This window comes from Tursiops truncatus, chromosome 11, assembly GCF_011762595.2.
Source record: "Tursiops truncatus isolate mTurTru1 chromosome 11, mTurTru1.mat.Y, whole genome shotgun sequence".
Taxonomy (NCBI): Eukaryota; Metazoa; Chordata; class Mammalia; order Artiodactyla; family Delphinidae; genus Tursiops; species Tursiops truncatus.
In genome coordinates this window covers 69,561,231-69,585,372 of record NC_047044.1, presented here as the reverse complement: position 1 = coordinate 69,585,372, position 24,142 = coordinate 69,561,231, and the positions used below count along the sequence as shown (strand labels likewise).

The following is a 24,142-nucleotide window of genomic DNA, read 5'->3' as shown; positions in this document are numbered from 1 at the left end:
CACCAAATTACATTCCCACCAACAGTGCACAAAGGTTCCCTTTTCTCCACATCCTTGCCAACATTTGTTATATGTGGTATTTTTGATGATAGTCATTCTGACAGGTATGAGGTGATAACTCGTTGCAGTTTTGATTTACATTTCTCTGATGATTAGCAATGTTAAGCATTTTTTTATGTGCCTGTTGGCCATCTGGATGTATTCTTTGAAAAAATGTCTATTCAGGTCTTCTGCCCATTTCTTAATCAGCTTGTTTGTTTTTTGATATGCAGTTGTATGAACTGTTTATATATTTTGAATATTAACCACTTATGGGTCATATCATTTACAAATATTTTCTCCCATTTGTTAGGTTGTCTTTTAGTTTTGTCAATGGTTTTCTTTCTTTCTTCCTTTCTTCCTTTCTTTCCTTCCTTCCTTCCTTCCTTCCTTCCTTCCTCCCTCCCTCCCTCCCTCCCTCCCTCCCTCCCTCCCTCTCTCTCTTCCTTCCTTCCTTTCTTTCTTTCTTTCTTTCTTTCTTTCTTTCTTTCTTTCTTTCTTTCTTTCTTTCTTTCTTTCTTTCTTTCTTTCTTTCTTTCTTTCTTTCTTTCTTTCTTTCTTTCTTTCCGCATTGTGGAGCTTGCAGGATCTTAGTTCCCTGACCAGGAAATGAACCTGGTGAACCCAGGGCCATGGCAGTGAAAGTGCCAAGTCCTAACCATTGGACAACCAGGGAATTTCCTGTCAATGGTTTCCCTTGTTGTGAAAAAGCTTTTAAGTTTAATTAGATCCCATTTGTTTATTTTTGCTTTTGTTTCCTTTGTCTTAGAGACAAATCCATGAAAAAATTGCTACCATTTATGTCAAAGAGTTTTCTGCTAATGTTTTCTTCTAGGAGTTTTTTGGTTTCTGCTCTTACATTTAGGTCTTTAAACCATTTTGAGTTTATTTTTCCATATGGTGTGAGAAAATGGTCTAATTTTGTTCTTTTACATGTAGCTGTACAGTTTTCCTGTCACCATTTGTTGAAGAGACTATCTTTTCCCCATTGTATATTCTTGCCTCCTTTGTCATAGATTAATCAGCCATAGGTGAGTGGGTTTATTTCTGACCTCTCTATTCTGTTTCATTGATCTATGTGCCTGTTTTTGCTCCAGTACCATACTGTTTTGATTATTGTAGCTTTGTCATATAGTCTAAAATCAGCACATGTGATATCTTCAGCTTTGTTCTTTTTCTCAAGATTCCTTCAGCAATTACAGGTCTTTTGTGATTCCATATAAATTTTAGGGTTATTTGTTCTATTTCTGTGAAAATGTCATGGCTATTTTGATAGGGATTGCATTAAATCTTCAGATTGCTTTCGGTAGTATGGACATTTTAACAATATTATTTCTTACAATCTATGAACATGACATATCTTTCTATTTGTTTGTGTCATCTTCAGTTTCTTTCATCAGTGTCTATAATTTTCCATGTAAAGGTCTTTTACCTCCTTAGTTAGATTTTTCCTAAGTGTTTTATTCTGTTTGATGTGATGGTAAATAGGATTGTTTACTTAATTTCTCTGATAGTTTGTTGTTAGTGTATAGAAATGCAACACATTTCTATATATAAATTTTGTATCCTGCAACTTTACTAAATTCATTGATGAGTTCTAGTAGTTTTTTGGTGGCTTCTTTAGGATTTTTACATACAGTATCATGTTATCTGCAAACAGTGACAGTTTTACTTCTTCCTTTCCAGTTTGGAGTCCTTTTATTTCTTTTTCTTGTCTGACTACTGTGGCTAGGACATCCAATACTATGTTGAATAAAAGTGGCAAGAGTGGGCATCCTTGCCTTTTTCCTGATCTTAAAGAAAATTCTTTTAGCTTTTCACTGTTCAGTGTGATGTTAGCTGCAGGTTTGTCATATATTGCCATTATTATGTTGAGGTATGTTCCCTCTATATCCACTTTGTTGATAGTTTTTATCATAAATAGATGTTGAATTTTATCAAAAGCTTTTTCTGCATCTATTGAGATAATCATATGATTTTTATTGTTCAATTTGTTAATGTGGTGTATCATATTGTTTGATTTACAGATTTTGAACATCTTTGCATGCTGGGGATAAATCCCACTTGATCATCATGTATGATCCTTTTATTGTATTGTTGAATTCAGTTTGCTAATAGGTTGAGGATTTTTGCATCTATGTTCATCAATGTTGTTGACTCGTAATATTCTTTTTCTGTGATACCTTTGTCTGGTTTTGGTATCAAGGTGATGCTGGCCTCATAGAAAGAATTCAAGAGCATTGCTTCTTCTGCATTTTTTGGAGTAGTTTGAGAAGGATAGGTGTTAACTCCTCTCTAAATGTTTGGTAGAATTCACCTGTGAAGCTATCTGGCCCTGAACTTTTGTTTGTTGAGAGTTGTTTTATTACTAATTCAATTTCATTACTGGAAATTTCTTAACTCATATTTTCTATTTCTCCCTGGTACAGTCTTGGGAGATTATACATTTATAAGAATTTAAAATTGTACATTTATTCTAGCTTGTCCATTTTATTGGGGTATAATTGCTGGTAGTAATCTCTTATGATCCTTTGTATTTCTGAGATATTGGTTTTAACATTTCCTTTTTCATTTCTGGCTTTATTGATTTGAGCTCTCTATTTTTTTCTTGATGACTCTGGCTAAAGGTTTATGAATTTTGTTTATCTTTTCAAAGAATCAGCTCTTGGTTTCTTTGGGCATTTCTTTCTTTCTTTCTTTCTTTCTTTTGTCTCTGTTTATTTCTGCTCTGATCTTTATGATTTACTTTCTTCTACTAATTTTGGGTTTTGTGTGTTCTTCTTTCTCTAGCTCCTTTAGGTATAAGGGTAGGTTGTTTGAGATTTTTCTTGTTCCCTGAGGTAAGCTTGTATTGCTAAAAAATTCCCTCTTAGAACTGATTTTTCTGCATCCCAGAGATTTGGGATCATTGTGCTTTCGTTTTCATTTGTCTCCAGGTATTTTTTTTATTCCTTCTTTGATTTCTTTGGTGATCCATGTTTGTTTAGTATTGTTTACCCTCCACATGTTTGTGTTTTTTGCAGTTTTTTCCTTGTACTTGATTTCTAGTCTCATAGCATTTTGGTCAGAAAACGTGCTTGGGATGGTTTGAATTTTCTCAAATTTACTGAGATTTGTTTTGTTGCCTAGTAACAACCCATTCTTAATAATTTGTTACACAGGAACACTAACAAGAATGAATAGGACTCAGACTGGCTGGCATCAATATCAGAACCTCCTCTCCAATATCCAGCCATAATTACTCAATTTATTCCCTGGGGCAGTTAAGGTATCTTTGAAATATTATGGGTATTTTGTTGTTTTTTTTAAGGAGAGATACAGAATAATTATAAATTTTCAGACTTTTTATCACCTTCACATTTCTTCCTTGATTCTTTTCTCACCCTGGAAAAATTAGTATATAAATCTTAATTTTACAAAGAGAGAGACTGACACAGAGGGCAAATGAGAGTCAATTAAAAAATTAAATTTTTATATTTAATGTTTTTCTAAAACTATTCCAAATAAAGATCAAAGATATCTGTGAATATATAGAGATTCTGTATGGATTTGATCAGTTTTGGGTGGGAAGGGGTGCTTTGTTTGTTTGCTTTTTCAGGATAGGTTGATTTTTCTATAGGACAAGTGGGCACATGTTTGGAATAATTAATATAAATATTATAAATTAATTTTACAGATGATATTTTGGTATTAAAAGGTTGGCAAATTGTCAGCAGATTTGACAATTGTTTAAAAATGAACATTTTGGGACTTCCCTGATGGTCCAGTGGTTAAGAATCTGCCTTCCAGTGCAGGGGAGGTGGGTTTGATCCCTGATTGGGGAATCTAAGATCCCACATGCCTGTGCAGAGCCATTAAGCTGGTGCACTCCAGAGTCCATGTGCCACAACTAGAGAGTCCATGTGTCGCAATGAAGAGCCTGTGCAGCTCATCTAAAAGATCCAGCGTGCCACAGCCAAATAAATAAATATTTTAAAAAATGAACATTTTATCAAATGAATCTGTAGGGTGCAGCATATAATTACAGAGCTGTGGATATGATGCTGATGCTAAGCTATCAAAAGGAAAAGTATGAGATGAATTGGACTCCTAGAGCCCGAGGGTAGTGAAAAACACATTACAGCAGTCTAATAAACTGCCCATCTCAAATGACCTAAAGTGGTATTAACATAAAAACAAACAGAAAGTCCCTTTAGAAAAGAAAATTAAATGATTTATTCAGTAGCTAACTACGTTTTCCCCAAAAGACAATATAGTAGTAGAAAAAGGAAGAACCACCACAACAAAGCAAAAGGATACATATTTGTTGCTTTGAGGTTAAGAATAAGAGCACTAAAGTCTGCTTTTGCCGCTTATTAGTTGCTTTGCCTTAGGCCAATAACATACCATGTCTCTCAGTTGCTCCATCTATAAAATGGGGATAGTATTATCTAGCTCCTGGAACTGTCATAAAGATTTCATGAGATAATAAATATAAAGCAAAAAGCATCATATTTAGTGCTCTACCTTAGAAAAGGCTTAGCTCCTTTAATAAACTCATGTGTGGGGTGAAATAAGGAGATTTATGAAAGCAGATGGAGCTTAAAACACCCAGAGTTTAGCTAAATGAGTCTTTCACGTGTAATTAGGGCCACTAAAAATGTAAGATACTAAAGTAAGAAGCATAGATAGAAAAGAAAATCAAAACTCTTCATGTTGGGACTTCCTTGGCAGTCCAGTGGTTAGGACTCTGCATTTCCACTGCAGGGGGCTCAGGTTCGATCCCTGGTCGGGGAAATAAGATCCCGTATGCCTCACAGCACGGCCAAAACAACAACAACACAACAAAAAACTCTTCATGTTAAAAACAACAAATTGCCTAATTAAACATAGCGAATTGAACTCACATACTTATCTTTGTTTCTTCACTAAACTCCACCAAAATGATAGTAAAACAGGAGAAGCATACACCCACATGGACACCTTCATACTGTTTTCATAGTGGCTGTACCAATTTGCATTCCCACCAACAGTGCATGAGGGTTCCTTTTTCCCCACATCTTTGCCAACACTTGTTATTTGTTGTCTTTTTGATGCCATTCTGACAGGTGTGAGGTGATATCTCATTGTGGTTTTAATTTGCATTTCCTTGATGATCAGCAGTGTTGAGCATCTTTTCATGTGTCTGTTCACCATTTGTATGTCTTCTTTGGTAAAATATCTATTCAGGTCCTCTGACCATTTTTTAATCAGGTTGTTTGGGTTTTTTTTTTTTTACCTTGAGCTGTGGGAATTATTTGTATATTTTGGATATTAACCCCTTATCGGATGCATCATTTGCAGATATCTTCTCCTATTCTGTAGGTAGCCTTTTCATTTTGTTCATAGTTTTCTTCACTGTGCAAAAAGCTTTTTAGTTTGACGTCATCCCATTTGTTTGTTTTTACTGTTATTTCCCTTGCCTGAGGAGACATATCCAAAAAAATTGCTAAGATCGATGATATCATAGAGCTTACTGCCTATGTTTTCTTCTAAAAGTTTTATGGTTTCATGTCTTACATTTAAGTCCCTAAGCCATTTTGAGGTGTTTTTTTTTGTTTTTGTTTTTCTTTTTTTGTATGTGGTATAAGAAAGTAGTCCAGTTTGGTTCTTCTGCATGTAGCCATCCAGTTTTCACAACACAATTTATTGAAGAGGCTGTGTTTCCCCGTAGTATATTCTTGCCTCCATTGTCATAGCTTAATCGACCATACGAGTGTGGGTTTGTGTCTGGGCTCTCTATTCTGTTTCATTGATCTATGTGTCTGTTTTTGTGCCAGTACCATACTGTACTGATTACTGAAGCTTTGTAGTATAATTTGAGATCAGGGAGTCCCCAGAAGTTTTCTTAAAATCTGGGAGCAGGCCCTTCTCCTACCGTTTCTTCATCCACGCTAGCTAGAAAACAGACACTCTAGATGGAACCAGAGGGCATTTTGTTACCATTGTTAGAAATCATTTATTGGGAATGACAAAGAAGCAGCCAAGAGGGAGGCTGAGTTCCTGATGTTCCAAATTAGCCTTGACAACCCACATTTATGTGAGAGAGAAATAAGCTTCTATCTTCTTTAGGTCATCATTATTTTTGCTTTCTGTCACTTGTAGTCAAATCTCATCTCAGGTAATCCAACCTAATACACAAGCTTAGGAAGGTTTTCTTTGCAAATTATTAAGTTCTAAAAAACTGTATATAATATGGATATATATAACATGGTTTTTATTTATTGTGTTATTTAAATCCTATAAATACATCTGATATTTTTGGTCTTCTTGATGTACAAATTCTGAAAGTTAATTAAAGATTGATACTATGATGGTGGCTTTATCAATGTCATATATTTTTGGAAGATTTTGCTATATGTAAACATCTTCTATAATGTTTGATGCATAATAATTAGTGTATATTTTGGTAGACTACTATATGAAATTTAAAAAAAAATTCTTTGTCCCATTTTAAACTTTGGATCTTGATTTTACTCTTTCTGATAATATTACATTTGATTTCCTTTAAAAATTTTTCTTCTATGCCTTTCCCCATTCCTGTATTTTCCTTCTTCCTTTGTCACTTTGCTTAGGTATTGCAGGATTAACCTCAAAGTGTCAGAAGACTAACTCTTTCAAAGGGTGCTAGGCCTGCTGGGAAATGGCTCTTAAATTCACCCATTTTCATGGAAAGCACTCAGAAACATTGTGGGATTATTTTGTCTCTGCTGAGTGGGAAGGCACAGAGTTTGAATTTCTAGAACAGTAAGGATAGGAGGGAATAGGCAGAGGTGGGGAAAAGAAGGAGATGAAAATCCTGTGAGAATGACAAGATAAGATCTGTCAGAATTCTTACACAATGCAGCTACTCATATCCACAAATGTATGTCCCAGGGAAATTACTGGAGACTAAATAGCCCACACCACCATCAGGCAGCTTTCTGTGTCATCTCCTGCCTTGTCTAAACAAATCCATAAATTTCCACATCCTTTTCTATAAAGAAATATTACATCCTCTAATGACATGGGCATTTTTCCAACAATTACATTATCATTTTGTTGCTAAAGTTACCAGATATATTTCTCACAGAGAACATGAAGCTAGTTTTTTTTTAAACCAAACATCAAGATATTGGTCTGTATTTTACTAATTTTGTTTATATAAAAATGGTACATGCTTATTTTAAGGAATGTCTAGCATGAAGAAGACTAGTAGAGGAAAGGCAGTTAAAAAAACAAAGTTAACATTTATTGAGACCTCTTTATATGTCAACATTATTTTAAGTACTTTGTGGATATTAACTCATTTAATCCTCACAATGGCTTGATGAAGTAGGACTATTACTGTACCCATTTTACAGATGCAGAAACTTAAAATTTATTAACTTGCTCAAAATTACAGTTATTCAGAGGCAGAGCTGCTGTCTCAATCCCCCAATCCCCAACCCCTGGCTCCTCAGTTTCTCTTATACTTCTCAGCAAAAAGTTAACAAAACTATCATCACCTCAAACTCCACCATCCACATAACTATCACTATCAGGTGAACATCATTTCATGGATCTTTCTCTACATATATACGGGTGGAATGATAAGTAGGAATACTTTTATGAAATAGGGTTATACCATGCATGTTATGAAGGAATGAATGAAAGATTACAAATAGACAAAAACTAAGAGCATATCTTGCACCAGGCATTGTGATTCATCTAATTTTGTGATTAAAACTTTAAAATAAATAAAAATTTTTAAATGAGGTTGATATCCTAATACATTTTTAAACTAGTAAAGGCTTAACACTTTATATACCCTCCTTGCTTTCCACCTCCCAATTTTTTGTGGATTACATTATTAGATTAGATTCAGATGTTATCATAATACCCCCACTATTTCCAATTAGCCCCATAACTGAATGCTTCACAGTTTATTGTAAATTCTTTTATCATGGCGTCTCCACTGCTGAGGTCTCTGTATTGATTCATCAGTTAGTTGTCTGCTTTCATTTATAAGTAGGTCTTTCAAGAACAGCTCAAGGGTTTACCATCTTTTGAGTTCATGCATGTTTGAGAATATATGCATTTTGCCTTTATATTTGAATGAGATCTTCTTTGTTATAAATGTTAGAGTCATTTTCTTTCATTCAAAACCTTGTAGACATTTCCTCTGTCTGTTGAATGTTGCTCTCCAGAAATCTAAAAATAGTTTGATTTTGCATTTTTCATTCTTTTTTTTTGGGGGGGGGGGGTGCCTAGGAGCATGATTTGCTTTTTCTAATAAAAAAAGATTTATCTGAAGAAATCTGTCTTTATTTTTGAAATTTTACACTTACCTAGAATATATCTGTTAGTACTCAGAAACAAAATTTCCTGAAATAAGATGTGCTCTTTTAACTTGCTGATTATTCTTTTATAATTTTCATTCCAAGGAAACTTTCTTGTTCCATGTGTTCATGCCCTATTTCTAGTTTGTGGTCCTTTTGGATTTTTCCTAATTATGATGATCTTTTTCATTGGCATTTGACTCACTGTACTTTTCCTCTATGTCAGCAATTTAATTTTCAACTGTCTTTTCTGTTCCTTTCTAATTTACTTAACAAACTTTTCATGACCTCCTTTTGATCCTCAACTTGTTTCTTAGACCTATAATCTCTTTTTAAAATCTCATTTAATTGTTTTATTTCATATTTGAGGCTTACCTTAATGAATTCATGAGCTTAATAAGTTGTTCCCTAGTATGAAGCACTTGAGGGAAATTTGTTCTTTAGGATATAGTTTCTTCTAGGTTGGATTTTTTTTTTCCTGTAGTATGACCCCATAGTTACCATGCCACTTTTTAAATTTTATCTTGCTCATTCTTGGACAGCTCTGATGAGATCCTCTATATCCTGTGATAAAGTGTAAATTACTTCTCATTCATCCAACAAGACTTTATTGAACACCTATGTGCCAGGCATGTGTCAATGAATAAAACAGAAAAAAAAATCCCATTTATATTCTGGTGAATGGGAGAAGGGGTCATTGATTAAGAAGAGAATGATAATAAATAATAAACATAGTAAATATATTACATGTTAAGGTGATAAGTAATATGGAGGAAAAAAATAGAACAAAGTAAGGAGAATTGAGAGTACCAAGGTAGAGACAGGTACAAATTGCAACTTTAAATAGGCAGTCAGTGTAGGTGTTCTGGTTGTCTATTATTGTGTAACAAACTACCCCAAAACTTTAGTGGTTTCAAGTAACAACCATTTTATATTATATGATTTTGTGGGTCAGGAATTTGGGCAGGGCTTCTGTTCTACCTGATGTCAACTGAAGTCACTCAGTGGTTTTCAACTGGTGGCAAGTTTGGGCTGGATGATCCAGTATGACTTCACTGGTCCAAGAGGGTTCAAGATGTCTTCACACACATGCCTGGACTTGGCAGAGATGCTGGAAGCCTAGTTTCAGCTGGGACTCTCTCACTCCTCATGTAGTCTCAGGATGTCTCCAGGTGGTTTCTACAGAAGGGTAGTCAGACTTCTTACAAGAAAACTCAGGATTCTAAGAGTCCAAGGTGGAAGTTGTTAGTCCCAAAGATAAGCCTTCCATGCTCTACTGGTCTAAGCCATCACAAACCATTCTTATTAATTCAAGAGGATGGGAAATAAACTCTCCCCTCAATAGGAGTGTCAAAAAATTTGCAGCCATCCCTTATTCTTCTGGTAGGTTTCACTGGGTATTGACATTTAACCAAAGATTTGAAGGAGATGAAAAAGTTGGCCAGGGAAATATTTAAGAGAAGATTTGCAGAGAAAGGAAACAACAGTGCAAAATCTTCTAGTTGGGAGTTTGTCGGGTATGCCAGTGTGGTGGAGAAAGAGTGAGCAAGGCAACAGTATTAAATAAAATTAGAGAAATAATGCTGGCAGATCCTGTAAGGTCTTGTAGCCACTTAAAGGCTTTGGCTTTTACTATGAGTGAATGGTGTGTCACTGAGTGATGAGCAGAGACATGACATGATATGACTCATCTTTTGAAAAGGATCAGTCTAGCTGCTATGTTAAGGATAGACTGGCTGGATGCTGCTGGCAACAGGGTCACCATTTAGGAGTCTGTTGCATTAATTCAAACAAGAGGTAATGATGGTCTAGACAAGTGTAGTAGAAGTAGAAGTAGGGAGGAGTTGTTGGATTCTGGATTTAATTTAAAGGTTGATGCAATAATATTTTTAATAGCTTAGATGTGTCATGTGTATGAACAAGACGAAAGTAAAGAATGACTCCAAAGATTTTAGCCTGAGCAGCTAGAAGGATAGATTTATCATCATCTAAGTAAAGAAGATTCTAAATAGAGTAGGTTTAAGAAAAAAAATCAAGAATTCTGTTTTGGGTATGTTAAGTTTGGGATGAATACTAGATATCCTAGTAGAGATAGCAAGCAGAAACAAGTAGTAGAGGAGACTGGAATTTGGCAGACATCTTGATTGATGATACAAATTGGGGACACGGTCCATGTTTGTAAAGGCATCGAACGGATGAGATTGCTGAGAGGCCTCTGATACACTCTAGCATTAAGAGAGTGGGAAGAAAATGGAGTGCTAGACAAAAACCTGAAAGAAGTATTGAATGAGGAAAGAGGAAGACAAAGAGTACAAGGAAATGGAGGCCAGGTGAAGATGTTTCAATGAAGAAAGTGCTTCTTCAAATTCTGTCACATGCTACTAATAGGGCAAATAAGATGAGGATTAGCAATTGGAGATTGGAATTAACAACACACAAGTTGGGAATTCCCCGGCAGTTCAGTGGTTAGGACTTGGCACTTTCACTGCTGAGGCCCCGGGTTCCATCCCTGGTTGGGGAATGAAGATCCTGCAAGCTATGAAGCGAGAGAGAGGGAGAGGGAGAAGGAAGGAAGGAAGGAAGGAAGGAAGGAAGGAAGGAAGGAAGGAAGAAAACACAAGTCACTGTGATTCAATGTTTTTATAGAACCCTGAAACTAATACAATATTATAAACCACCTATAATTTTTAAAAAAAAGAACACACAAGTCACTGGTGATCTTGACAAGAGAAGAACTGGAGACAGAGAATACAGACAACGCTTTCAAGGAGTTTTCCTGAGAATGATCTAGTACAGTGGAAAAAATTATAAGGTAAAGAGAAAGCGGGAAGAATTGATGGAACATTGTTCTTGAGTTACACAAGAGAGGACAGAATCTGTTACCGAATGCAAGCGTGTGTGCCCGACGCACAGTGAGGCGAAACAATACCAAAATGTCAGAGTTTGGAGCAGAGAAAGGTTTATTGCAGGGCCATGCAAGGAGAACGGGTGGCTCATGCCTTAACCCCCCTACCTCCCCCCACTCCCCAAAAGCTTTCAACAAAGACCTTTTATAGGAGAAGTGATGGAGGGGCGTGGTTAGTTGCTGCAAACTTCTTGGTGTCGGATGCGGATCCTTTGTTCTTGAGGTCAGGTCACGGTCAGGACACGATGTTCCTGTAAACCTCCACCAAAACAAATGTTATTTTCAGTTCTGACAAGAAAGGGCAAGGTCCCAAGGCTTAACTTTAGCCCTCTGAGGTCCAGGCCCTGGCTAAGAGGAGGGGGTCCCTGCGCAGGAGGTTACCCTGAGAGCATTCGTCCCGCACCCAGTCTGGGTCTTCCTGCCGGTGCCCAGGCCCAGCTAAGCAGGCAGATCTCAGCTGGAGGTGCCCTCAGGGCCAGGTCCCCAGACCATGCCCAGCCGTCATCACTGAGGGAGCCAGGTGCCCAGGAGCCAGCCGGCCCTCAGGGCACCCAAACAGGGGCTGGGGTCCCGAGGTCTGCGACCCATGGAGACAGCCGCTGGCATTAGGCCGCAGAGGTGGGAATAGGGGAGAGGTTCACTGCTGCTTCAAGGCCTAAGCCCAGCCAGTGGGCGGCCGTGGCGAGGGCTCTGGAGCTCTGCAGGACACACCCCCAGCCTGTCCCTGGGGCTCCCAGCTCAGCCACCGGCCCGAGGCCGCAGGGCCTGGGGGGCCCCCCGGAGAGAAGGCCACGATCCGCCTCTCACTGCACTCTCTGTTGTGAGGACCACTGCGAGTAACCACCGTGTGCGCTAACAGCTAACCCACCCCACCTGTTAAAAGTCTAGTGCAAAATGAAGGGACTGGCTTTAGACGGGAGGTGTAGCAACGCTGGGAAGCCAGAATCTATGGGAGCAGACTCAGGTTTATTATGGATTTGAGATCAATGTTTGTGCATGAGTAATCAATGGTCCAAAAAGTGGGCTCTGAGGGTATGTGAATCATATGACCTCACTATCATCTGAAGTTGTGTAGTAGCTTCACCATAACCTTGATGCAGGGGACACGGGTTCGTGCCCCGGTCCGGGAAGATCCCACATGCCGCGGAGTGGCTGGGCCCGTGAGCCACGGCCGCTGAGCCTGCGTGTCTGGAGCCTGTGCTCCGCAACGGGGGAGGCCAGAACAGTGAGAGGCCCGCGTACCGCAAAAAAAAAAAAAAATTCACTGAGCAAATCTGTGTGTCTACCATGTACAGTCACAGTGACAGACACCACTGAACAAACAAATGATTTTTGCCTCCAGAGTTTGTACTCTATAGAGCTGTGCTGTCCAAGATGTTAACCATGAGCCACAAGTGGCCACTTGAAATGTAGCAAATTTGAATTGAGATGTGCTGTATGTGAAAAACATAGGCTTACTACAGTATGGAAAAAATATGATCTCGCTAACATTTTTATATTCACTACATGCCCACATGATAATATTTTGGATATACTGAATTAAGTAAAATGTATTATTAAAATTAATTGCAAGTGCTTTTTACCGCTTTTAATGTGGCTACTAGAAAGTTTAAAATTAAATGTGTCTGCATTATATTACTGTCAGATAGCACTGTTCTAAAAGATTAAAAACCTCTTTTAACCAGTTAAATGGCCCACTTAAAATATTTTAAATGCTAAAGAACAGTAGGTAAAGCACAGGTAAAACTGAGGGTCAAATTTTGTTAATTTCTACAAATAAATTTTTTAGAGCTATTCAAATGTATTTTAAGACGATTCAAAATGTATTTTTAAAAAAGAATGGAAAGGTAAAAGAACCCTGAAGTAACAATATTCAGACATGCCAGTCTCACAGAAATGTAATTATTGTTATTTTATTATTATGTATTTCTTACATTACATATTATATTATTACTTACAAAAACTTCCCATTTAATTTTTTAAAATTTTAATAATCTGATATTTACTTTGATTTTTAAGGTACACTACAGTTTATTCACGATTTAATGCACCTTAAATGACAACTAGAAAAATGGTAAAAGTAGTTAACAACTATTTCCCCTAACAGGTTAAAACTCATTACTTATGCTTTCATACTTCAGAAGTCCATACGCTAATCTCTACTTAAGTACACTACTGTGACATAATATGCAGCTAAAGAACGAGGTAGATCTAATGTATCAACAAGGAAAGATATCATAATATACTGTGTGAAATAAGGCAAGTTGTAGAAGCCCTTGTAGAACCAAGCCCGTGTGTGGGTACACTGTGTGTACATGTGCACAGCAAGACAGGGAGGATACACACCAGATGCTCTTAGGGGTGGATTGTTAGGAGTCTTACTTTTTACTTCATATACTTTTAATTCTTCAGTATTGTTTGAATGTTTTTCAGTGAGGGCATTTTGTAACTTATAAATGATTAAAAATATGATAAAGGTTGCTAATAACTATTAATACATTTCTCAACATAAATTTAGAACTTTTAAACTCTCTTGGAAGTAGTCATCACCTCAATAATCTTTTAAAACCCTTCAAGCTATCACTGTAACCAGAAAACCATTGTATAAATAATAAAATATGTAAAACTGAGAACTGTTGGATCATAATATTACCGAGACCCATTAAAGCACAATTACACCCTGGCACAGAAAAGGTACTCTTCTCTAGATGTGAAATTTGATCCTCTGGGTAGTTTTAAGAAATACTTGGGGACTTCTTTGGTGGCGCAGTGGTTAAGAATCCGCCTGCCAATGCAGGGGACACGGGTTCGATCCCTGGTCCAGGAAGATCCCACATGCTGCGGAGCAACTAAGCCCGTGCACCGCAACTACTGAGCCTGTGCTCTAGAGCCTGCGAGCCGCAACTACTGGGCCTGCATGCCACGACTACTGAAGCCCGTGCGCCCTAGAGCCCGTGTTCCGCAACAAGAGAAGCCACTGCAATGAGAAGCCTGCACACCGCAACAAAGAGTAGCCCCCGCTCGCCACAACTAGAGAAAGCCCGTGTGCAGCAGTGAAGACCTAGCGCAGCCAAAAGAAAATAATAATAATAAGAAGAAATACTTGGGCCAGTAAAATCATCCAGGTCTGTTGCCTACCCAATAGCTATCTTCTAAGCCCCTACCCTTCTACCCCACAGACTTCTAAAAGAACCCTGATGTTATTTCCTTTCCTGTGAGTATACATTCTTCAAGGGAGGCTATATTTAAGTTTGGGGCAAATCATGGTCTGAGCCAACCACTGAAGTTTTACTCTCTTTGCAAAGTAATTGTTTTGGACACAGATATTGCTATGGCTATGAGAGCAAGTGAATGGAGACAGGTGGCACCTTCCTCTTATAAAAAGATATATTTTTGCATCTGGTTGTCACTTGAGACGCAGAATGTTGGCTGTCACTTGGGGGCCGTGGGGGGAGACACAGCTCACATGGTGAGAACAGTACTGTAAAGACAAAAGGTACCTAGGTTTCTGATGACGTTGTCCAGTTGCCGAATTAGTCAGTCCAGGAACTGCCCTGACTTTTAGTTATCAAGCTTCCCAAGCCTAAAGATTCCAAAATTGCTTCTGACTGCTAGAATAATTCAGACACATCACTTGAAGAAATTAGGTATTTATTGAGTAGATGTTTATTTAGTAAGAACAACACAAAGTTTCTCAAGAAAAAGATGATTTGAATCCCCCCAAAACAGAACAGAGCAACTTTCCATTATTCTCAGGTTACATCCCAATCTATAATCTTATACTGACCCTCCCTTTAATAAATGTCAAGATACACAAAATACTTGGAGGAAGATATCCAAATTATCCTAAAACCGTCATATTTTCAGGTAAAAATCAATTTAAGAGTAGTAATCTCTGTGTAACACAGTACACCACAGCTGCCTTCCTGCAGCTTTAGAATCATTACTACTCAAAATATTAACATATTTATGCAAAATGCTTGTGAAAAATGGAAGCACCTTCCAGTTTCTGACTTCAGGAACAAGTACAAACCACCATCTCCTTCATAAATCTTCTGTTACAACATCCATCAAAAGCCACTGGCCCAGCTCTCAGATACTGACAACAATGGATGTGATGCAATGGATGACACAGTTTACAGCTACGCTACAAGCCCTGAATTATTTTTGCATAACATTCCGATATTCCCTGAAGAGATTTTATACACAGGTTGAAAACAGCTATTTTCCATCATAGTCAAAGTCAACTTACATTTTAAATGAAAGGTACACTGTTGCTTTTCTTCAGTTTTTACAAGGAGTTGCTATGATGATGTGTGTTTGAATATGCTCACAAATTCAAACTGTATATGCAAACTACACATCATCAGAGGCTCCACATCGGGTCTTCAGTTTGGCATTAAAATGTCTGACCACAGACCCTCCAAATAACATTCACAGCATTAGAAGTGACAGAAATTTTCCTTTCTTTTTCTCTCCGTATCTTTTCAAAGGTTCTCTTTTGTTTGAAAACTGGGTTCATAGAAAATTCTTAAGAAACAATCCCATCAGACATTTGGAATTAATTGGTAGAGATGACGTGACAATAGATATTTTCCATTTAGAAGTTTGACATCAACTTGTAATCAGTTTTAAATTGCCTAGTCCAATATGCTATTCCATGTTCTCGTAATTCTGTAATTGCTAGATATTTGGATTAACATCATATTCATTTTTAGTTAAAAAAAATTCTTGCATCACCTTTCACACCTGCCTTAAGTTTATATAATTTAGTTTTAAAAATCTAGTTTCATGTTCAATGAATTAAGAAACGACGAACACCAGGACAGTTTAGCCAGACTTTAACAGGCAAAAAAGGGTTGCTTTGGCAATGTATAAAAGGATAACTGTTGCAGTACTAATCATTATTTAATCTACTTTTATTAAATATTAAAATTCAATAAGGCAATTGTTTAAGATGCTTGAAATTACATTTAATAAAATGATAACTGGCCCCACACCTGACATACTGCTTCCCTAATTCTTCTCTATTTTACTCTAAGGAATGAAAAGTTATTTAAAAAAAAAAAAAAAATCAGTGGTCTCCCTAAATCACTCCTGATTAACACTAAGGTGTTTATTACCTACAATATAAACTTCTGAAAAAGACACTGAATACTTTCTTTTTAGGTTTTTCCATTTAATGTACTCCTGCTGCCTCCTGTTCTCTTTAATCCATTCCTAACACTTCAACTGGAAGTATGCCTATTGAGGAATCAGGAGATGTGATGTACTGTTTAAGCTGCCATTCATTCAAGGCAGGGCAGTGGTTCCCAAATCTAGCTTCTTATCAGTATCATCTGGGAAAACCACTGTGATAGATTCCTGGGCCCCCTTCAGATCTGATATGGCCATCCCCTCCTCCTGTGTTATCTGTGTGGTCAGTCCTGCATAATCCAGCATCTGGGAAGACTAAAAGAATGTTAAAAAGGAAGATATTTGTCATCGTGTTTCGACAGGTCTTAGCTCACAAACTTGGATCCAATTAACAAAAAAATACAAAAACAAATACAATGTTGAATCACAGCACTAAATGATCAGTGAGTAGAGTGACTGGGAAAAGCCTTTAGGATCAACAAATCAAACCAAGGTATCCTGGCTGCCCCTTCCACGAAAGCCAGCACAATTCCTGAGCCCAGAGGGCCTCGTGAACTGAAACAGAGGAAGGCAAGCAGACAGTGGTACAGGCTGGGGTGCTGCAACTCAAAAAGTGACTGTTCCCACACCTCCGCTCTCTACCTCTACTTCTCGATTTCCCCACTCTCATCCCCTCTCTTCTTGCACTCTGCCTTTGGCCATTCTCACTCTTATTCCCTTCTCTTTCCTCACTTTTCTCACTTCCTCTCTTTTCCTTCTTCCTTTGATCATTCCTTTACATCATTCTTTCCTTTGCTTTCTCTTCCTTAAAAATTCTTCCTTACATAATCTAAGCAAATTCACACCAGAGATAAAAAACATTCAGCCTAAAACAGAATGATCTGTTCAGGAGACAACAGAGCAACACAGAACTTCAACAGTAATGCTGGTGTGGCATGATACAAGCCATGCAGCAAATCCATTCTCTCTTCTGGGTCTCAACTTCATGACTTCTGAGTCTTATGAGGTGGGAAGGGCATATTGATTGTTCACAAACTTATGGCACAGAGAAGGTTAAATGATATGCCTCGGGTCCCTAACCAAGAAGAGAATCCAGATCTAGTTCACAGTCTGGTTTTCCTTCCATTACACCAATAACATCTGACTGAAGGCAAGATGAGAGAGCAGTGAGTAAGCAGTAGTATTGTTTCAGGCTCTGAAGTGTCCAAAGGTAAGTGGGTTACCGTATACATTATGAACTACTCTTCATAGGGAAAAAAAAAGTATGTATTTTCTTAAAATGTAAATCACAATATATATTTTCTAAAGGTTTTCCAAGTTCCTCTAAGGTGGCTACTTCATATAAACGAGGGCTGGCTACATTATAAAGTCATTCCGCTTTGGTAATACTGCAGCCCAGAGATAGTTCTGAGGTCAGAATTGTTCTAACACATAGACTCAAAGGATATAGAATGTAATTCGTATAAACTGCATAGATACACCATCTTATGGAAAGAAATATAAAACATTCTCTAAGCTGTTCTAGAATTTAACCTCATTAATGCTGAGAACTGCACTTCTTGAGACTTCTCAAGGAAAACATTACCTTATCTAAAGATAAACTCAGAAAACTCATTTTAATATTGTTAAGGACTTTTTGTGATACCCTAACTTTCAGGTAAACACAGTCCCTAAGTGGAGAGTTTTCGCCATAAACCAATTTATGGTAAAACGCTCAATTAGGTCAGGTCTGAATAAACCACATGAAGAACCTTCCAACTGATCCACAATGTAGAGTGGGTAACCGTGTAAATAGGTACAACAGGCATGAGACCACAGCACACAGTCCAGTTAAACTATGACCACACTCTACCCAGTCCCAATCATACTAGAGCCTATGGGGCTAAGAGTCTCTGTTCACTAAGGAAATTAAATCTAAGCAACTTCCTAATATAAATTTGTATCGTGTCAATAGCCCCAAGTACTTCCGCTAATGTTTCAGAATCACATTTATAATCCACCAACTGTGCCGAGAATTGTGGTCCTAACTTCAACCTTCAAGTTGGCAAAATGATTTCCAGGGGTTCCCAGACTGACACCAAAATCATCTGAGGTGCTTATTAAAAATAGAATCATAATGTGACTTATTTTTGCACTCTGATTCTAACATTGTAGTCAGTAAGGGAAATCTGCCTAAGAACTGGATATTAACCGAAGCCAAAGGAGATATGATGTCACTGTAGTTACCGAAGTGTTCACAGAGGTGAAATAACATGATGCCTGGCATTTTCTTTAAGATACTTCAGCAAAGGAAAAAGGGACAGATGACACAAATGTGGTAAGATACTGACGTGTCTGATCTGGATGAGGGGTCCCACTGTACTATTCTCTCTACTTCTGTGTAATGTGCAGACCCATCTAGACATGGGGGACCAGAGTCACCAAAGGTGAGGAATCCATTCTCAGCAAGGTCCCCACAAGAGTCTAATGTAGCCAGGCCGCCAATGGTCTCACCTGGGGACCATTAAAAATGATCCTATACCCTCCAAACTTCAAAATTCTAGGGACCTCATTTTTTATTTAGCAAATCAACTTCAACAAGTTCACAAGTTCTCACAGTCACCACGGTGCTCTGCCAGGGACACACAGACTGTGCTCTCTGAACGCTTCTGTCCAAGAGTGCTGGGCTGGCCATCAGCTTCTAATCTGCCTTTCTTAACACCTTCCTCTCCCAATTTGTCCCTGACCGAACTGCAAAGACCAAGGACCGTCTTCCACGTCTCCACAGAGGGCACTGTGTCTTCATAAACCCAATCACCACTATTTTCACAAAGGTGATAGTCTTCCTTCATGATTTTCTCTTCTCTATTTAAGCGTTAAAATGTCAAAAGGAGAAAAAGAAGTTAACCATACAGTACTTGGTAAAATGAGACGTGTGCCCCAGCACAGTACATGCTAAGTACTCAGAATCTACAGCTATAGAAGACAGGTCAAAAACACTAAGAGAAGTAATATTTTCTTATTGCCAAGATAAAAAAAAAAATAACTGTCTTAAGTGATATTCAAAGAAGGAGGACATGCACATCAAACCAAATCAAAACTAGTTTTTCTATAATCAGATGTGACAATCTTCTGAAGCCAATCATCCATGAAAGTTGTCTAACTTAAAGTCAGGCTCTATACGTATATTTGCTTCTTCAAAAATATCTTGCAAAGCCATTTTGAGGTAGAAGGAAAAAGGTTTAAGTGGACCACTTTTTTTCTGCTCCACTGTAACTATAATGACTGCTCACAGGAAGTACATAGCTTATGCATTTTGGTCCATCACATTTTCCACCATCATATAAGTATACTCGTTAGGTTCTCATTTTATTATCAGTATATTTATTGTGTCCAGAATGCCCAGTAAAGCTGAAAATTTTCATTTAAAGTGATAAAAAATTTCCTAAAATACCTAATAATCTTAGATATGACTTTTGGCAAGACAGTTAAGCACATACAAATGAAAATTCTACGTTTCACAAATACACACAGAGACTAATAATCAAAACTTTCAGTTTTCCCTCTCAATTTTAAATGTGCAGTTTACTTATAAACTAAAAATAATTTTAAGCATGATTGTCACAAAAATATTTTAAAACAGAGATGAAATGTATAAAGGCACACACAGATTGTCGATAGTGACATCAGTTACATCCCATTTCTTTAGAAACAGAACATTTTCTGCTCCTGTAAACAACTTTCTTTTCTCACACGTTTAAAGTGAGGTTAGTGCTGACATAAAATTATTGCTATACTCACAGTTTGAGTGTTTCCACTGTGTATGAGGTACATTTTTCTCCAACCATACATCCCTACTGCTCTCACCCACTTGAGAGTAAGAGTCAAACAAAGTCTGTAGGCTATAACCATTCAATAATATCTTCATCAATACTAGAATGATAGCAAATAGCATTACAAAACATCAGAAATCAAAAATATCTTCTTGTTGGGGTCCAAGACTTCAACTTATTCTTCATTACATGAAAATACTGCTCATTAAACTTCTTCGGGAAAAAAATTATTCTGAAGATGAATAATTCTTTCCTGAACACTTCATCTAAGACTATTCCTTCACACACATCCTCTGATATTTTGTTGTTTTAATTCATTTGATTTAGCGGTCACCAAGAATCACCTTTCCTTTGGTGGTCTATCATAACGATCTTGTATGCTTTTCGTCAGCTGTTTGATAAATATTTTGTAAATTTTTCCACAGTATGTATGCACTGTCTTTTGTAGTTCCAGTTCTAAAGGCTTTAATAAAGAATGGATGTTGTCATCTTCAAAAGAACACTAGAGAAAGAAAATAAGACAAAGATATATATAAAAATTTCACTCTATTCCCAACAACTTCTTCTTCAATCAACTTGACATTGACAACCTCCATTTAAAGTCTCACAGAAAGTATGTGCCCAACAAATGATTTCAATGAGTTTAACAGACTACGATCTCACAGGAGGAGGGAGAGAGTACGGGTAACTCACTGGGGGTACTGGGGAGAGCCCTTCAGAGAGGAGCGTGGAGGCAGGGCACTCCAGGCGAAGGCAAGAACATGGTCAAGGGCAGAGAAGACCAGAGATACTGACAGGTGTGAGGTGACAACCAAAAGCTCGAGGTGTCTGAGAGAGACTAGTAAGAGCCAAGAATCACTCTGATAACACTGGTGAGGCTGGACTGGGAAGGAGTGAGACGGAGGCACACAGCGGGAGGAATGCAAAATGACAGCACAGGTCAGTGCTTCCCACAGAACTCTAACTGCACAAAGGGATCCCAAGGATAAAGATGTTTGAGAACTGCTAAATACCAAGCACTCTCGGGGGGATTCGCAGTGGCACATGAAAAACTATAAAAACAGAAAATACATCTGTTGGGTATTGTTCGGCCCACTAATTCCAAAATATACTTTTTACCCTTTTCACCATAAAATATATTAATAGCCCGAGGAATATATTTTGGAAAACACTGTTGTAATAGTTAAGTGCAAATAACCTGTGAGCTTAGTATTTTCAACCAGGTACATTTTTTCATTTAGTATTTGCAACTACAGTCAGAAAGACTGATGGGGCTTGAAAACAGAACATTTTATGGGAAAAGTTTGAAGTCAGTGAAAAATGCAAAATCCTGAAGGAAATTCAGAACCTGAAATCTAGGAGGGCTGCATATGACCTGAGGCTCACTACGCTGCCACTGAGGAAGAGGAAATAAAAGCACCATTTGAATCACAATTAGTGAGTCTGTAGGAAGCCACAGCCCATCTAGGGAGAACAGGCTGAACGTAGATGCTAATTTAGAACATGGACGTGTAGAGCTGCAAAGAGATCCTAAACCTGGGTGTCTCTAGTGCAAGAAAACTATGAGCATTAACTGCATGAAACCTTCACTCTTGGGGTGGTTTTTCAAACCTAATCCCATATACTGAAGATAAATATCTTGAAGTATTTTTGAAAACCAAAAAAACCCCAAAAAAACAAAGAGAGGAGAGGCTTAACTGGGAAGAACGTAACGAAAATAACAACAGCTAGCACACAGGGATCTAGGAGAGACTGCTGAAAGCTGGACTGGTTAAAAGAGGGCCCTTCCTACATGCCAGGCATTGTTCTAAGAGCTTTATACATATTAATGCACTTAAGCCTCATACCAACTTCATGTAACAGGACATCATTATTTACAAAGCAACTTAAGGCAGGGGGAGAGTCCTCCCAGTTACAATGCTAGTTAGGTGGCTAAGCCAGGAGTCCACCTCAGCTGCGAAAAGAAATCGATAGCTAGTGGGAAGCAGCCGCATAGCACAGGGAGATCAGCTCCATGCTTTGTGACCACCTAAAGGGGTGGGAGGGAGGGAGATGCAAGAGGGAAGAGATATGGGGATATATGCATATGTATAGCTGATTCACTTTGTTATAAAGCAGAAAGTAACACACCACTGTAAAGCAATTATACTCCAATAAAGATGTTAAAAAAAAAAAGTCAACAGCTTTACAACCACACAGCACTGCTTATCCAAAACAGCAAACGCAACTGTGCCAAGTCAGTTTCAAAAACTCTGTTAAAAGATGCAGCTCTGTTAACAGTGGTAAACTGTGCTGTGCTGTATACAGACACGTCTACATTTGTCTGGGGTTATGCTGAAGAAGGTCAGGTTTACCTTACCTTCTTCAAGGTTTAACACCTGTATTAAGTGATACTGTCAAGTAACATTTCACTGTGTATAAACAACACACTTGGACAACTGTGGCTGAGAGGCGAGTAATAATGGGAAGAGCAAACTGTGGTCTTTTTCTTACCCTACAATGACAAAAAATGAAAACATAACAAAGGTGTTTAAAAGTAAACTCCCAGGAATACTAGAGATTCAGTTCATCCATGTTCATGTGATTTAAATCCCAGTTTGTGGTTAAATTTCTTTTTTCTTCACTGGGAAAGTCTTTTGATGAGTATTTTCCCAAAATAAAAATAGTGCCTCATGAATTAGAGCTCTTTTAGTCCAACATATAACACAAGTAATTTGCCCTTTACGGGAGAAGGTGATAAATCACCCAGATGTCCACCTGTAGTACACAGCCGGAAGTCACGCCCTCCACCAGCCACAGACTCTGCAGTGTCCAGGAGTTGTGCAGCATGGAACGCACGTCCAGACGTTCCCTTTCCCAGAGGCCACATGTGCCCTTACCTGACTGTGCGCCTCTTCCCATACTGAGTGCTACGTTTGACTGGTCTGCACCATTCCTGCCTGCCTGGTACTCAGCCTTCCAGCTCAGTCCAAAGTCAGCTCCTCTGAGAAGCTCTCCTGACACAGTTAATCACTCCCTCCCTCTTCACTGGCACCGCACCCAGCACACAAACTTTTAGGAAGGTCATGTTTTATATCTAAGACTGTCAGTTGAAGGCAGTGAATAAATAGTGAGGCTATGATGACCACAAGTAGATAATTAAAGGCATTTTCAAAAAACAGAACATGTTTTAAAAGTATGGCAGAATGGCAGGCAGTTCAATCTGACAAATGCTGAGTGCCAACTATGTACAAGAAGGTCGTGCAGGAGGGAAATGGTCGAGAATCCCTTGCATCACTGCAAATCTACTGCATCTTATGCAAATAGAAGAAGGGTGTGAAGTAAATCATAGGTAACCCAGAAACACCAAGAAATCTAATAATTCAAATGAAATACAAGAAGCAGAAAATATTTTACAGAGCAATAAAATATTTTGTTCCCATTGCAAATCTGCAATTTTTAATCTTAGTATTTTTATTCACTCAGCAACTAATATTTAACAACTATGTGTGGGCTGTAAAAACTGATTTGCTGGCAGACAGAGCCATGCATTTACATTTTAAAAATGGTTCACGTCCTTATTGTTCACAGCATTCGATGGCTATGACTAAGCTTCTGTCTGACACTTGCATAAATGCCCTTGTCTAAACTGCAATTCTTTTAAATTACACTTCTCACTGAATTATAGATAAGGCAAGATAAAAACACTAACCAAGAGCACCAAAAAAGACTGATTAACTTCATTAAGTTGAAAAATGGGTAATATGGCTATTAATATGGACCCAAAACAAACATTAATCTTTAATTACTTCAGTATTTGAAATAGTTTTTAAAATAAGATTTATTTTTTAAAAACCAAGTGTAATTCATCAGCTTAAAACCAATACTCAATTTTTTTAAAGTATACATTTATAGAAGATCAGAAAAGATCAAATAAAACTAGTAAGATTTAA

General features: G+C 37.8%; 1 protein-coding gene across 2 annotated transcripts in view; it reads right to left on the bottom strand.

Moving 5' to 3' along the window:
- Positions 1-14,896: 14,896 nt before the first annotated feature.
- GXYLT1 (glucoside xylosyltransferase 1) overlaps positions 14,897-24,142 on the bottom strand; it is a 52,415-nt gene continuing 43,169 nt past the window's right edge. For both annotated transcript variants that reach the window (XM_019934615.3, XM_019934616.3), the window contains one exon: positions 14,897-20,712. In XM_019934615.3, coding sequence (XP_019790174.1) covers positions 20,551-20,712 — 162 coding nt within the window. In that variant the 3' untranslated portion in view covers positions 14,897-20,550. The remainder of the gene's footprint in view (positions 20,713-24,142) is intronic.